This window comes from Sceloporus undulatus, chromosome 1, assembly GCF_019175285.1.
Source record: "Sceloporus undulatus isolate JIND9_A2432 ecotype Alabama chromosome 1, SceUnd_v1.1, whole genome shotgun sequence".
Lineage (NCBI taxonomy): Eukaryota > Metazoa > Chordata > Lepidosauria > Squamata > Phrynosomatidae > Sceloporus > Sceloporus undulatus.
In genome coordinates, this window is record NC_056522.1 from 261,363,374 (window position 1) to 261,377,549 (window position 14,176).

The 14,176-nt window shown below is 43.0% G+C and overlaps 2 protein-coding genes across 2 annotated transcripts in view; both read left to right on the forward strand.

Moving 5' to 3' along the window:
* Nucleotides 1–14,176, forward strand: part of LOC121926322 (sodium/hydrogen exchanger 10-like) — a 587,624-nt gene that overhangs the window by 102,106 nt on the left and 471,342 nt on the right. The gene's annotated exons all lie outside the window — the stretch shown is intronic.
* The window catches only part of LOC121924416 (ras-related and estrogen-regulated growth inhibitor-like), a 34,706-nt gene that overhangs the window by 9,306 nt on the left and 11,224 nt on the right, over nt 1–14,176 (forward strand). The window contains exon 2 of the mRNA XM_042455878.1: nt 11,353–11,409. Within this exon, the coding sequence (XP_042311812.1) occupies nt 11,353–11,409 (57 nt within the window). The remainder of the gene's footprint in view (nt 1–11,352; nt 11,410–14,176) is intronic.

The following is a 14,176-nucleotide window of genomic DNA, read 5'->3' on the forward strand; positions in this document are numbered from 1 at the left end:
TTGTGGATTAGAAAGGGCTTGGCATCATCTGCCTCCCCTGTTCCACCATAGCAGCCGGAGGAGAAACTGGTTTTTCCAGCACATTACTGTATATTGTTATGTGCTGTCCATGTTGCTGTTGTAATGCAAAGTATTTTTGGGGTGGCTTGTTCTTTATTGAACAAAACCCAATAGCTTTACAAAAGACCTGATAAAACACCTTCATTTATATACCGCTTCATACAGTGTCTAAGCAGTTTACAACTGTAAGCTAATTGCCCCAAACAATCTGGGTACTCATTTTAGCGACCTCAGAAGGATGCAAGCCTGAGCCCTTTTGCTGATATTGAACTTGCAACCTTATGGTTTTGAGTGAGTGGCTGCAGTAAAGGCATTTAACCACTGCACCAGTGATTCTGGTACAAATTAAAACTGCTAGATATCCACACTGTAGAATTAATGCAGTTGCATACCGCTTAAACTGCTATGACTCAATGCTATGGGATTTGTAGTTTTGTAAGACATTTAGCCTTCTCTGTCAGAGAGCTATGGTGCCACAGCAAACTTTAAATTCCAGGATTCCATAGAATGAAGCCATGACAGTTGAAGCGATGTCATACTGCATTAATTCTGCAGTGTGGCAGCAGCCCTGTTGTTTTATTAAAACTTTAAATATAGATCATGGTGGTCTATACAAAATGCCTCAAGCCATTTTTGCTGTCCGATATGAGTCCTCATGCCCCCACCCCATATTTTATGGGGAGGATTGCCCCCAAATAACCAACAGTGCCCCTCCCAAAAAAAAAAAACCTTCAAGCATGTTATTTGCCATTTTGCCATGTTATCTGTCATTATTGGAATCACCTCACCTTTTTAAAAATCCCTCGGTGGATCTTTCTGTCCCACCAAAACAAGGAAGGCAATGGGACCAATTTTTGGCCAACCCTCCAATTTTGGGGTGGTGTTAGTATTCCCTGCAAGAACAACAAAAGGAGTGCAGTCATGCAGGGAAATCACTGTGCTCATCCACACTCATTGGCAATTGCCCACTCCAATAGATCGACAGAACCACCTACATTTTGGACTCTCCTTAGGGTTGTTTCTACAGGGCCATTCAATTCTTTAGTGGGACATATGGCTCTCCTTTATACGGTGTGCTTACTGTGATCTTAACCTGCATTGGATTGTGATCTGAGTCTCTTATTTCTTAAAATAGATTCCATTCTGTCCCATCAATTTATGTAAAATAAACAGAGGAAGATTACAATAGCTATCTATCTATCTAGGCAAGTAGCCCAGGACCAATATTTATATGGGACCTTAGGCAGCTGCCAACAGGCTCCAGCAGCTCCAGCAGCCTGGCAAGGCTTAGGACTGATACTTGCCCTGATCTTACAGTACTTTTAAAATAATTTTTCCACTCGATCACCAGGTGGCTGGCTCTGGGAGATGCAATTCCCCACAATACTCTTAATATAACATTACTTTGAGGCATTGTGGGAAATAAAAGGTTAAAAAGCCCTTTTCATTGGAGTGACAGAAGAACCGGCAATATCCGACAGACCTGATCCCCTTCACTGCCATTCCCTTTTCCTTTTGTGTCGTGCCCTTTTAGATTGTAAACCTGAAGTCAGAGAACTGCCAAATTAACAATCTGTAAACCTTCTGCCTTTGTGGTTGAAGGACTGGGTATAAATACTCTAAATAAGTAATTCTCAAACTTCCAGGTGTTTTGGATGTCAGTTCCCTGAATCCCAGATCATTGGACAAGATGGCTGAGATTACTGAGCTGAAGTCCAAAACACCTGGATGACCAGAGTTTGGGAATCATTGCTCTAAATAAAATAAAATAAAATAAAATAAAATAAAATAAAATGGAAGCTCCCAGACTCAACTGCCTTGAAGATGATTGGAATGCTGTTACCAGTTACTGCTGTTTCTGCCAAGGCCCAGCAATAGAGGAGGAAGAGGATGCTCATTAGCAGAAGGTTTAGTATTTATTGAATTTACAGTATACCCCGTCTTTCTTCCACCACGGACCCAAAAACAAATTAAAAACTAAGTACAGCTAAAAACCTCAAGCCTTTTCAACCCAGAGCTAGCCCTGAAGAGAAAATCACTCAGGCATCTCTCTGTGTTTGGGCCCATTGACCATCCTCACTTGGAAGCTTTTTAGAGCCAAAAGCAAGCCAGAATTGGGTAAAGACATCTCACTTTTAGTAAGGAATTGTGACAGCCAACATTTCCTATTACTGTTTTTAAAAACTGAGATGTGCATGAATTGAAAATTGTAATTTATGTCCCTTGTTGCTATAATTTTTAATGACTACTTGTCATATGTTAACATCAATGTTGTTGATTACGAATCCGTGACTATGCATTTCTTATCTGTGGAGGAGCTTCTGTTCAAAGTATGAGCTTGATGAGCCAGGCCCTTGCTCTGTTAAACTGGACTATGTTCTAACTGTTTATCACCAGGTGGCTGGTCTCATCCAAAGATCTCATTCAGTCATTCTTGCAGACACTTAAATTATATAGTTATTCTGGATGTCTGAAAGATTAATTTGACTGAGAGGGTCACAATTTGCATCCTTTCTCTGCATTCCTGGTTTCAACATTTGTGAAATAATATTTTATTTTTTTTAAGTGCAGTCCTTTTCAGATCCAAGTGGTAAGATCATAAACAGGCCTTACATCTGTCTTTGTCCCTGGATGAACAGGAAATTCCTTCAGTCCTCACTTTTCCTTTAGCAGCTAATAATCTAGCTAAGATAGCTGTTCTTCACTTTCTTATTTCTTAAAACCATAGTGATGTTTGAAGAGACACCAGCAAGGGAATTGGATGGACTTATGTTTCTTTCTGAATTTATTTTTGCTGTATAATATTCCTACCAGCTAGTATAGTTCAAAGTTTGTGGCTGCTATCTAGAAAGAGAATTTGCTATCTAGAACAAGATATTGCCTGAAATTCCTCAGGGGATCTCTGTCTAACTTTGCCTTATTTTAAAGAAGCAACAGGCTCTTTCTAGTTCCAGTTAATAGACGGGCTTAAACCACAGTTTCTTGTTAACACTGAACTGTGTGTGTTAAGGAGACCAGAGTTGCAATGCCAAAACTACCATGCAGTGGGAGGCAGCCAAAGATACAGGGGATTGCACAGGCACAATGCTTCTTCATGACTTAATAAAGGAACTAATAAACAGTTATGTATTATGCAGGCAGCATGTATACCCAAACTAGTCAGAATGCTCAATAAAGTGAGAAGTTTTACATCCTATAGTGGGGGTGGCAACTTTGCCAGGGCCAGAAGCCAAGTTTTGTTTTATAGTGTACATCTTGAGTGTCAATGGGTTACGAGAAGAAAAAAAAGACTTGGGGCGTGGATAGGGTCATTTTAAAACCATCCACGGCCTACAGCAGTGAGGGTTTTTTTATGACCTCTTCTGGATGATGTTCCAAAAGGGGGGCTAGTGTTTAAAAGCTCTGTCCAACGCATTATCCTCCAAACTCAGGTAGAGAGAGACAGCAGGTGTAGATCCTCAGAAGGCAAATGGGTTCATATGGAAAGATGATCTTTAAAAGTATGTGAATGCAAAGTTTTAAAATGTCTTGTGTATCTGTTGATATTTTCCTAATGTGAATGGGGTTGGGACCAGTAACAATACAGTCAATTCCTGTGGGTGTTTCATGTATGGGAACCTTCCTTCTAAAGTCCTTCCCTAAATATAAAGGGATTCTCAGATGGTGCGTTAGCTAGACCGTTAACCACAATCTCTGCTTCCCAAACAGGGAGCCTTTCCATCGCTTTTTTCTGTCGCTCTCGAGTTTCTTTTCTGCCAAAACCACCTACATTCGTGAACCTCTGAACCCTGTATATTATCCTTGTCTGTCCCTGCAGGCTGGCTATTTTTGTACGGAGTTCTCTGTAATGGTCGGCTCGAACAATCCCAGTTCTTTGTGTAACTGCACTCTAAGTGATAGTTAAGCTATGTAATGACTTCTGACTCGATTGTTTTAAAACCCTAAATTTAAAGGAACAAGCTATAATAGGTATCAAAGAACCTTGGGTGACATACACAACAAACATGTGAAAATTACGATGCTCACTTTTAAAATTACCATATAAGACATGGTTAGTTGCTGTTGCTGTTGGTTTTTTAAAAAGAGCCTGGAGACTATATTTCTGAGGAGGCCCTAAAGGCACTAGATCCAATCCTGATTCTTGGAAGCTAAGGCAGGGTCAGCCTTGGTTAGTACTTGCTGGGAAACGCGCCAATAGAATACCAAGTGCTGTGGGGATCTATTCCAAAAATCTGGGAATGACCTGCCAGAGGAGATCCACCACCACATAACATCTTTAGAGGCTCTAAGAAGGCAATAAAAACAGATCTATCTATCCAGCAGGCCTTCCCCAACTGATCGCCGTGGAATGTTTACTCTCCAGTGGCATAGCACGTTCCCACCGGACGGTGATCGTGGTTGTTTATTGATTTATTGGAGGCATTTTATTGGAATTGTTGTTTTTAATGTTATTTTGTTGGGGTGGGAGGGAGTTTTGGGTGTTTTTGCTAGTGTTTTACTTGTGACTTGCTGTGCAGCATTTTATTGTTCTTTTTGTTTGTTTTTTACCCACCTCGATCCAATACAGGAGAGCGAAAAAACCACCTCTGAGTATTTCCTTGCTTAAAAACCGTCATGAAATCCATGAGGTCACCATACCACTTGACAAACTTCTTAAGGGGACACACACTACTTATGTCTTATATAATACTAAATTTCCTCTCATTCATAATCTTTGTAACTCCTTTGCCAATTGGAAAGACATATTCCCCAGATGCATTTTGAACACTTGTTTTTTTTTTCTTGAGTAGAAAGTTGAGAAGAAGTTGAGAGCCAACAGTGGTGTTAGTAGTTTAGCACTGCGACTAACTGTGGTAACCAGGGTTTGATTCCCTGCTCAGTCATGGGAAATCCACTGATGTGGCCTTGGCTAGTCACATACTCTCAGCTCCAGAAAACCTTGTGACTTATGGTCATCATAAATCCAGAAATGAAATACTTGAAGGCACACAACAACAAGGAAAATTGAATAGTTTACAATTACATAGGCATGCAGGGTTTACACCCACATTCAATGACAAATAGCCTACGCCAGGAAGTCTTATTGGGCTTCTGAGTGGTGAAGAAATGGGGTAGCAGGGTGGCTTCTTGTGTCAGTGGGATGGGGAATTTCCTCTGGGGTTCAGTCCGAAACTTTAAAAGGGATAATCAGTTGCCAAACCTATTGGGAAGGGGGGCAGGATGTTCAAAACACTGTGGGACCTTATCGAACACAGAAACGTAAACGTTCGTAGGACGGGAGGAGAGACTCTCGTGTGCGCGCGCGAACCCTCCCAAAAACGATTTATAATCGCACATGCAAAAGTCCCTCCAGAGGCAGCCCCGTTTCCGTCCCCGTCCGGTGCACCCGTTCGCGTCCAGGTCCTGACAAGCGCCATTTTTTTGCCGACGGAAGGTAATCCGTCAGGCCAAAAACACGCCGTCAGCACTGGACGCGAACGGGTGCCGACGGGGGACGGAACGGGGCCTCTTGGAGAACTTTTGCATGTTGCGATAAAATCTTTTTTGGGAGGTCACGCGCGCACACGAGAGTCCTCCTCCCGTCCCTAGAACGTTTACGTTTCTGTGTGCGATAAGGTCCTTGGACAGATTCTTTAAATATGGACTAAAAGCCACGGTTGATTTATCACCTCCCTAACATGGGAACCACAATTGAATTGAAATCCCAAATATGTGGAGGATCAGTGCCTAAGAACAAAACATTGTAGATTGCATTGCCCACTATGCTGAACAGCAACCTTCACCAACCTGGTGCCCTCCAGATGTGATGGACTATATGCAATTGCCGTTCTGGCAGGGAAGCTGGGCATCTGGAGCTGGAGCAACTTGTATGGGTGCCTCATTCTAAGGTGTGTTTGCATGCATTTGTCCACGGCGGTTTTTCTCAAAGCATGACATTCTTGCAAAATTCAAATATTAGCTGGGGAAAACATATTCAGCATTCCTGAAGACTGGAATTGGTCTTGCAATCTTCATAACGCTTCTTGTATTGCTGTTCAGCCACCAAAACATCTAGCGCAGGAGTGAGCATGTTCTGGTGTTTCAGGGATGGCATTCTTGGCTCCTTTGAGATTCCAAAAAGCTGCACTGCATTTCTGCTGCCTTATTTGGAATGAATGGAAGAGAAATTCCATCACTCCCAGTCATTTTCAGGGGGAACATGGGACCTTTTTCTTGCTGTTTTGGACTCAATCCCTGAAACATTGTTTTACAGTGAAATATGCCTTCAGGGAGTAGGTTTTTTTGGGCCAAATCCCTTATTTGCATCGAAAATAAGAGATGAAGGAGGGGTGCCTGGAGTGGTCAGGAGGTCCCAAGGGCCACACAGAACCTCCAAAGGGCAATATAGCACCCATAGGCTGTAGGATCCCTACCCCTGAAGTAATGAATCCTTACCTCTTCCTCTTCCAGTTCATTTATGTATCCCTTTCCAGTCTCCTGAAAAGACTGTTGCTACACCTGTGCAGCTTCCCTTTGGGAACATTCTTTCCTTGGCCTCCCTTCGAGTTTAAAATGATCTTTCTTGAGAGCAAACATGTTGGGAAACAAGATGGAGAGTCAGGCTTAGTCCCCATTTACCTGTTAAACACGGTTCCTAACCGAATCTATGATTTGGTTTGGCCCCGAACGTGGTTCCCCCTATCTTTGCACCAGAACAAAATGTGCTGGAGAGGCTGTGGGAAGGCATGGGCAGAGAGGCCAGGCCATGCAGCAGAGAAGGTCAGGCCATGCGGCAGAGAGGCCTGGGGGACAGAGGAGGCAGACCAGGTTGGGAGGATGGAGGAGGTAGGCTGGGAAGAAGGTCGGGGACAGAGGGAGGCATGGCTGGGTCGGAGAGACTGGGAAAAGCCGCTGCCAGTGGGAACCAGGATGGATTCGAATCCGATTCGAATCAGCCTGGTTCCCACTTGGGCTGAATTGATTTATTTCTAAATAAATCATTTCAGCCAAAAACCCACCCCATTTTACCAGCATCTTTTTGATGCAGGTTAAATGAGTAAAAGGGGGTAAAAAAACATGGCCTCCCTTTCTGAATTGCTTCAGCTATTTGAATTAAGTGGGAGCCATGGCGGTTTAAACATAACCATTTGGAATCATGATCCGGTTTAAACCATAGTGGGAATCAGGCTTTAGTACTTTTTCACAGTAAAAGAGGTATGAATAGAGAGGTCTACCATTTTTCAGGACCTGATAGTCCAAATTGCAGCCTCAACAGATGCCTTTGCTTTCATTTAATCACTCATGAAAAAGGAGCTGAGCCTTAAGAACAGGTGACATATCCCAGAGGAACAGCTTTCAGTTAACCTTCCTAGACTATTTTGTGTTCTCATCTTATGTTCTCCTAAATTTAAACAAACGGGAGAGAAAGAGGGAGAAAGAAAGAAAGCCAGCTCCAGGCCAAATGATTCCCTGGTCAGCAATTACAATGAAAAGAAGAAGGGCTGTGGTAATGGCTCACTCTTCTATTGTTTACCAGGAAGCAAGGCAGGCTCCCACTGGAACTAACCAAAGGGTCAACCCGAAAATATCTCCTCCTGCTCTTCCCAGACCAATGGGTACAGATTCCCAGGCATAATAAAGCCTGTCCATCCCTGTCTGCTGCATCTGGCATGGCTGCTGTTAAAGGCATCTGGTTAGCTCACAGAGTGGGGGAGAGGAGAGCTGGAGGCGACATGCGCTTCAAGCCGTTTCCAGCACTGACAACTCAGCCTTGTTCCTTCACACTCTTGCTCTAAAATATTCTTTCCACCCTCCATTTGAGAGGTTTACAACATTTCCACTGCAGGCTCCAGCATGTTCTCCTTCCTCATCCTGCCTTAATTTGTGTCAGCTTGGTGCTTGCGGCCCCTGAGGTTTCACTTCCATATTTTAATTTGGAAGCAAAGCATGTAGGGAGATGAAATATGGTCAAAGAAGTAGGCTTAGCCTCTGTAAGCTTTCAAAAATTCATGGTTTCTCACAAATGCCTGGCTTTTCCAAATGTGGTGGTTGTTTCCCCACATGTATGCATTCAAAATCCCAAGCTGGTATATCAAACATCAGAAACAGTCATATACAGAAATGTCCAGGAGGTTGGGTCCTGTAGTCTGGGACTGTGTCTGCATGGGCCAAAAGGCCTCCCCCCAGGTCTTGGCATTGTCCATTTTGGACAATGCATGGCCTGAACCCCTGGTGTGGGTAGTCTGGGTGACATTTGGCATGTCCCACACAAGAAGTGGGGCATAACAGGGTTGAAACAAATCAATGTAACTTACTTGTTGCTCTGGATCTTCCAGGAAAATCTGGAGACCTCCATTTCTGTGCCACAGCAGCTGTCTGCATGGGTGTCCCCCTAAGCCACCTGGTGCATCTGTCACTTCCATGAGTTGCTTGTTCTGAGATCAGAATGAGACGCCCAGCATGTGACCGTCATTGAGTGCCTCGTTTTGACCTCAGAAGTGACACACAGCAGTGGCAAACACATGGTGCAGATAGCTGCAGCAGTGGGGAAACTGAGGTTGAGGGAACAGGGGCAGTTTGGGGCAGGTGCAAGGCCAGGACAGTCCAGGCTGCTCCTGGATTATCCTGGCCAATGCAGACAAGGCCTAGGTCTAATGTACTGTAAATGCTATTGGAGAGAAATGGTGTGCTAGCGAATCTGTTGATTTTTCCATTTGTACAAGTAGTGGGTGGCACATTTGTTCTTATGATACCTAGGTATGTTTCCTATTGGCAGTTGGTTGTGTAGCTAGCTCTTTGTGCAACCAGTTGTACGACTGATTCTACAACATATTGTACAACCAGTTGTGCTGGTGAAAGCTATATTGGGTTCCCACTTTGTATATACAGTATTACACAACAGTATTTCACAAGTAAGTATCCACAAACACAACATTATTTGCACTTAAAGAATGACACTTTTAGATAAAGGCTGTTGAGTTCTACTTCCAGTATAGTACTACTAATTTCCCAGATTCTTTCCTTTAGTCAGTGACATCACTAGGGTTGGCATCACCGATAAGGTGGTGTCACCCCTCCTTTGACCTCATCCCATACCACACCATACAGAATCCTTAGCAATATTTTTTGTACTAATGTTTCTCAGAAATCGTAGTTTCCAAATATCAGTGAATGTAATGGTAATAGTTAACAAAATTAAAATTATACCTTTAAATTACAATTTCATATACACAACTGAAATGTATTTATATGTACATAGTTTCATGTAGTTAAATTGCAAATTTGGTAACATACAATTTTTAAAAAAGAAAGTTTAAAAATAATGTTTTTCTTTGTTAATTATTAAATTAAAGCATCCGGATGGAGTTGTAGGAAAGATAAGAAAGATTTAATGTATGACAAATAAAGTAAACATTTAGCCTTATGCACAGAACATGCTAACACTTCAGTTTGATCTGAGGTAGAACAAACCTCCCTATCTGTGTTGGAGTTGTATGGCCACAGATGCAGGACTTGGTTTAAATGAACATGTTCTACTTTAATTTTCATCAGTAGAGTCATTTCTATGAAAGCATATCAATGCATCAATCATACTGTCTTGCAAATATTCCAGTACTTGCTTGAGGTCATGTGAGCATGAGTCAAATAAGACATCCTCTCCCATCCTCAATCAGCTGGAATGATGCAAAACCCAAACTTCAGTTCTGGTCTGAACTGTCCAATGAATGACCCATTCAGTACTGATCCCGCTGTATGACACTCTTAACACTGATTTTTAAAAGTCACATTTTGCTCTGGATCTTTCCAGATTTGTAGCCCTCTATAACACCAGGCAGCTTACAACATGTCCCACTGTGCCACCCATTGCAGCTGGTGCGAGTTGGTCCCTCTCAGAACAAGGAGTCTAGCCATGTAATCAGTGCTGGGCACCTTGTTCTGACCTCAGAGGGAGCAACTCATGGTGGTGGGTAGCACAGCAGGACATGCATGTGAACAGCTGCCCAGTGTTGCTTTGGAGCACCCAAGTAATGGAACAATGGAAGTGTAGTTCCAGGGCCAGAATACTCCAGGCTGCTCTTGGAGCATGCTAGCCTGTGCAGACATTGCCTGAATTAACTCTGTTATTCCTCATCCATTAATGATGGTGACTATAGAAGCACAGATTTCTAGTTGTGCCTTGTTGCTTCATTAGTAAGACTGCACAGGAGATATTTAGTTGGATTTATATGATTCAGTTTACTAAACATGTAAGTGAACAATATTTTCTGAGGTTTAGTTTAGTGCTATGCCACAGTTTTGCAAGATTCATTTCCTGCCCCCACCAAAGAGCCCAAAGTTGTTCTTTCAGAATATGTGGAAATGTTCATGAAATCCTATGCCTCCCTCTCTTTCACACGGTTTTTCATGCTTCTTTGAAGCCAATGTGATTCCAGTCAGCTCCTTTTTTCAGCAATAATGTTTTTCCTTCTAAAGAATTCTTTGATGAATGTTCTTTGCCAACCAGGGATCACATACTGAATTCAATAGTGTCCTGGCACCCAACAATCAGTTCTGGTTATGTGATGACACTAGGAAGGGCATGAGGGACTACATTGTCCAGGCAACCCAGCTGAGGCTTCCTGTTGTTCCATGTTGCATTGACTGTTTCATTGCCAGTTGAGTGACTTAGCAGGATAGATCTCAATTCCAGCTGGAGTTGAGTGTTATTGCACATAATTAGATGGTACAGAATATGACCATCTTCATGTGCCTCCCTTTGAAAGCTCTGTATTGCAGATGACTGTTGATCTTAATACTGATCCCCATCCTCATGGCACAAAACCGGACATCAAAGAATGCCTGGGATTACTAGCCTAATGGTCTCAACATCTGGACAGTGACAGCTGGTGAGTCTTATATCAGTGAGTCACATGAATCTGCTCTGGGTTATAGTCTGAACTACCTGAGGTTTTGAACCTATTTTGGTTCCACACTTTGAATACTAAAAGCTAGAGCACATTCAGCTCTGCAGTGACATTGAAAGTACCAGCCACCCACTGAGTATGTGCTATTCAAAACAGGATCAAAGGGCTGGTGTCTGGTGAACCCTGGACACTGGGTTCAATACCTTTCTTTTGATTCCAATCCATGACCTGGATCTGAGAACCCTTTTTCACCCTATTTGTTCCAAAAAGAATTCCTGTCAACTGTTTGATTATTTGTCCCACTGGTTCATCACCTATGCTTTGCTAATTGGTAGATCATAGTAGACCATAGTATATTTGCATTGCTTTATTCAACTAATCTTTTTCTTTCTTTCATTATCCAATGAAGCTCTGACAGTGAGATTCATCACCAAGCGATTCATTGGCGATTATGACCCTACTCTAGGTGAGTTGAGTTCTTTGCTTGTTTGTTCCTTGTTTGTGAGTGAGTGAGAAAAAGGTAAATAGTGCTAAGAGCAATTGTTGTGTAGTTCTTATTTGTAAAATATTGCCCAGTGTTAATTCATTCTCTGAATTTCCTCAAATGGTTAAATTGTGTGCTCAGCAATTGCTCACCTCAAAATAATAGCAAAATAAGATACTGCTCTAAGATTTAGTTCTCTCTGTTATTTTGCAAAGGAAACCTAGCAGTTGTCTCCCCATTTGGTGGCCATCTTACCTCCTTTACCAAATGCATATATTTTAGAAAGTGTATTGGACTAATCCAGATGAATTTCAGCTACTCTCTTCATTTAATATACAAGTAATACAACCTCTGAAAGTCCCAGCCCTCACAATGTTCTAGAATGCTACATTGCCTTCTCTTGTCTAATTATTGATAACATTCATATCATTATCTTCATATTTTTATTCAGCCTTTCATTTAGCAAATGATTGCACATAGACCCAGAGTCCATTTGGGAGTAACTGATGGGAAATTAATGTAATAACCATTATGTACTACTTTCTCTCTCATCTTAGTTTGTTCAGTGGCGTCACTAGGGTTGGTGTCACCCAGTGCAGTAACTCATGGTGTCACCCCATTGCCCTCTACCACACCATACAAAATCTTTAGTCATGGTTTTTGTACTACTGTTACTGATTAATCATAATTCCTGCATATCACTAACACCATGGTAATAGTTGTGACATAAAACAACTAGCAATATTAAAATGATACCTTTAAATAACAAGATCATATGCACAGCCTCGGTGCATTTATATATGCATCATTTCATGTGGCTGAAGTTAACATTTGGTAAAAGGTGATGTTTTAAAGAAAATTTAAAAAGAATATTTTTAAAAATGAAATACATTTTTAAATTAAAATTTAAAAAACTAGGGCCTCCCTTTTCTCCTCCCACTGATCCTTAGCCCACTCACATCCTCTCTTTAGCATTTTAAAGGGACACAGGCAAATGCCACAGCTCATTTGTGCCCAAAAGCAGGTGTTAGAGGATCTGTGGTGTCACCCCTTCTTAGGGTGTCATCTGGTGCGGTCCACACACCCCTAGTGGCACCACTGGCTTACAGTTTTCCCATAAGAATTCTTCAGGAATTCTTCAGGACAGGGGAGTGATAATACAGTAATTGGAAAGGCATTTGTGAGATTTTTTTGCCTCAGGTGCCAAAATAACTTGCCTGCCAGGCGGGTGGCTAGAGTGTTCATTCTTGGGTAATACAATGTCTTTGGCCAGCCTGGGAGGAAAGTGTGGAAGCAAATGTGAGCTCAAACTGTACTACACTGAACTAGGATTGCCAGGTGAAAAATGGAGAGGGCTCCAATGGTTGTGTAGAAGAGATGGGAGCCAGTGTGGTGTAGTGGTTTGAATGTTGAATTACAATTCTGGAAACAAGGGTTCAAATCACCCACTCACCCATGAACATCCTCTGCATGATCTTGGGCAAGTCACACACTCTCAGCCTCACACGAAGACAAGGGCAACCCCCCCCCCCCCCGAAACAAATCTTGCCAATAAAATCCTGTGATAGGGTTTCATTGGGTCACCATAAGGAAGAAAGAACGTGAATGCACACAACAACAAGAAAGGAATTTCAGCAGGTGTTACTTGTTACACAACCAGTTTTTCAACTGTTTCCAGTTTCCAATCTTGCAACCCTACATTGAACATACCTGATCTTTTTTGATTTTGGAAGCTAGGCCAGGTTAGGCCTGCTTAGTACTTGGATAGGAGACTGCCAGGGGCTGAGAAAGAATCCTGCCTCAAACCCCAGAGATCTGCTGCCAGTTGGTTTGAAACAGTACAGGTAGGCTTGCCATATACACTGGGGCGGGACTTTCCCAGTTTTGGGCGGGGCCACACGGTCCCACCCTGGTTTGGCCCCTCCCCCGGGACCTCCCCCCCCAGCAAGGCCCTGGAGGCAGTAGCTCCAGCCCTCCCTATGGCTGATTGCCACCCTCCCCGCCTCCTGCCTGACTTAGCCTAGAGAGCAGGTCTTAAAGACATCTGCCACTCAGAGCTATTGCCAGCCCACTTGGTATATATACCCTGCAGAGGCATTACTTTCAGGTTACAGTGAGCGAAAGAAAAAAAGGCCATCAATCGTTCCTGTTTCACTGGGAGTCTATGCCTCCTCTTTTCAATGTCTACCACTCAGTATTGTTGTAATTCTTGATCACAGGATCGTTTTTGAGGCCCTAAACACCTTTCCTTGTATATGCAATTTCTCCCGAAGCTGAACCAATGGGAGAAGCAATCAGCCCCCCTCCACTTGGGTGGTTGTTTCATGGTTTGAAGGAAGAGATTTTGCCATGCTTGTTAATAGGAAGGGCTTTGGGTATGCAAAAGGCTGCAGAAATAGTTTGACCCCCCCCCTTAAACATCCATGGCTCAGTGCTATGGATTCTGGAATTGTAGTTTCTTGTGGCACCAGAGCTCTTTTGACAAAGGAGACTGATGGAGGCGTTGCCTGGCTGGGGGCAGAGCCTCTTGCCAGCAGTGAGAAGGCTGCGATGATGAGGAAAAGAGGGGCTCCTCTGGTGGTCCTGGCCATTCCCTTGGCTCCCTCCTCCTCCTCTCCTTCCCTCCTCCTCTCAGAGCTCATTCACACTCCTTGGTCTCCCCCCCCCCCGCTCTGCCACTTTGAGAACCCTTTAACTGCCAAAGCTCAATGCTGGAATTCTGGTGTCTGTGGGCATTGGCCTTCTCTGT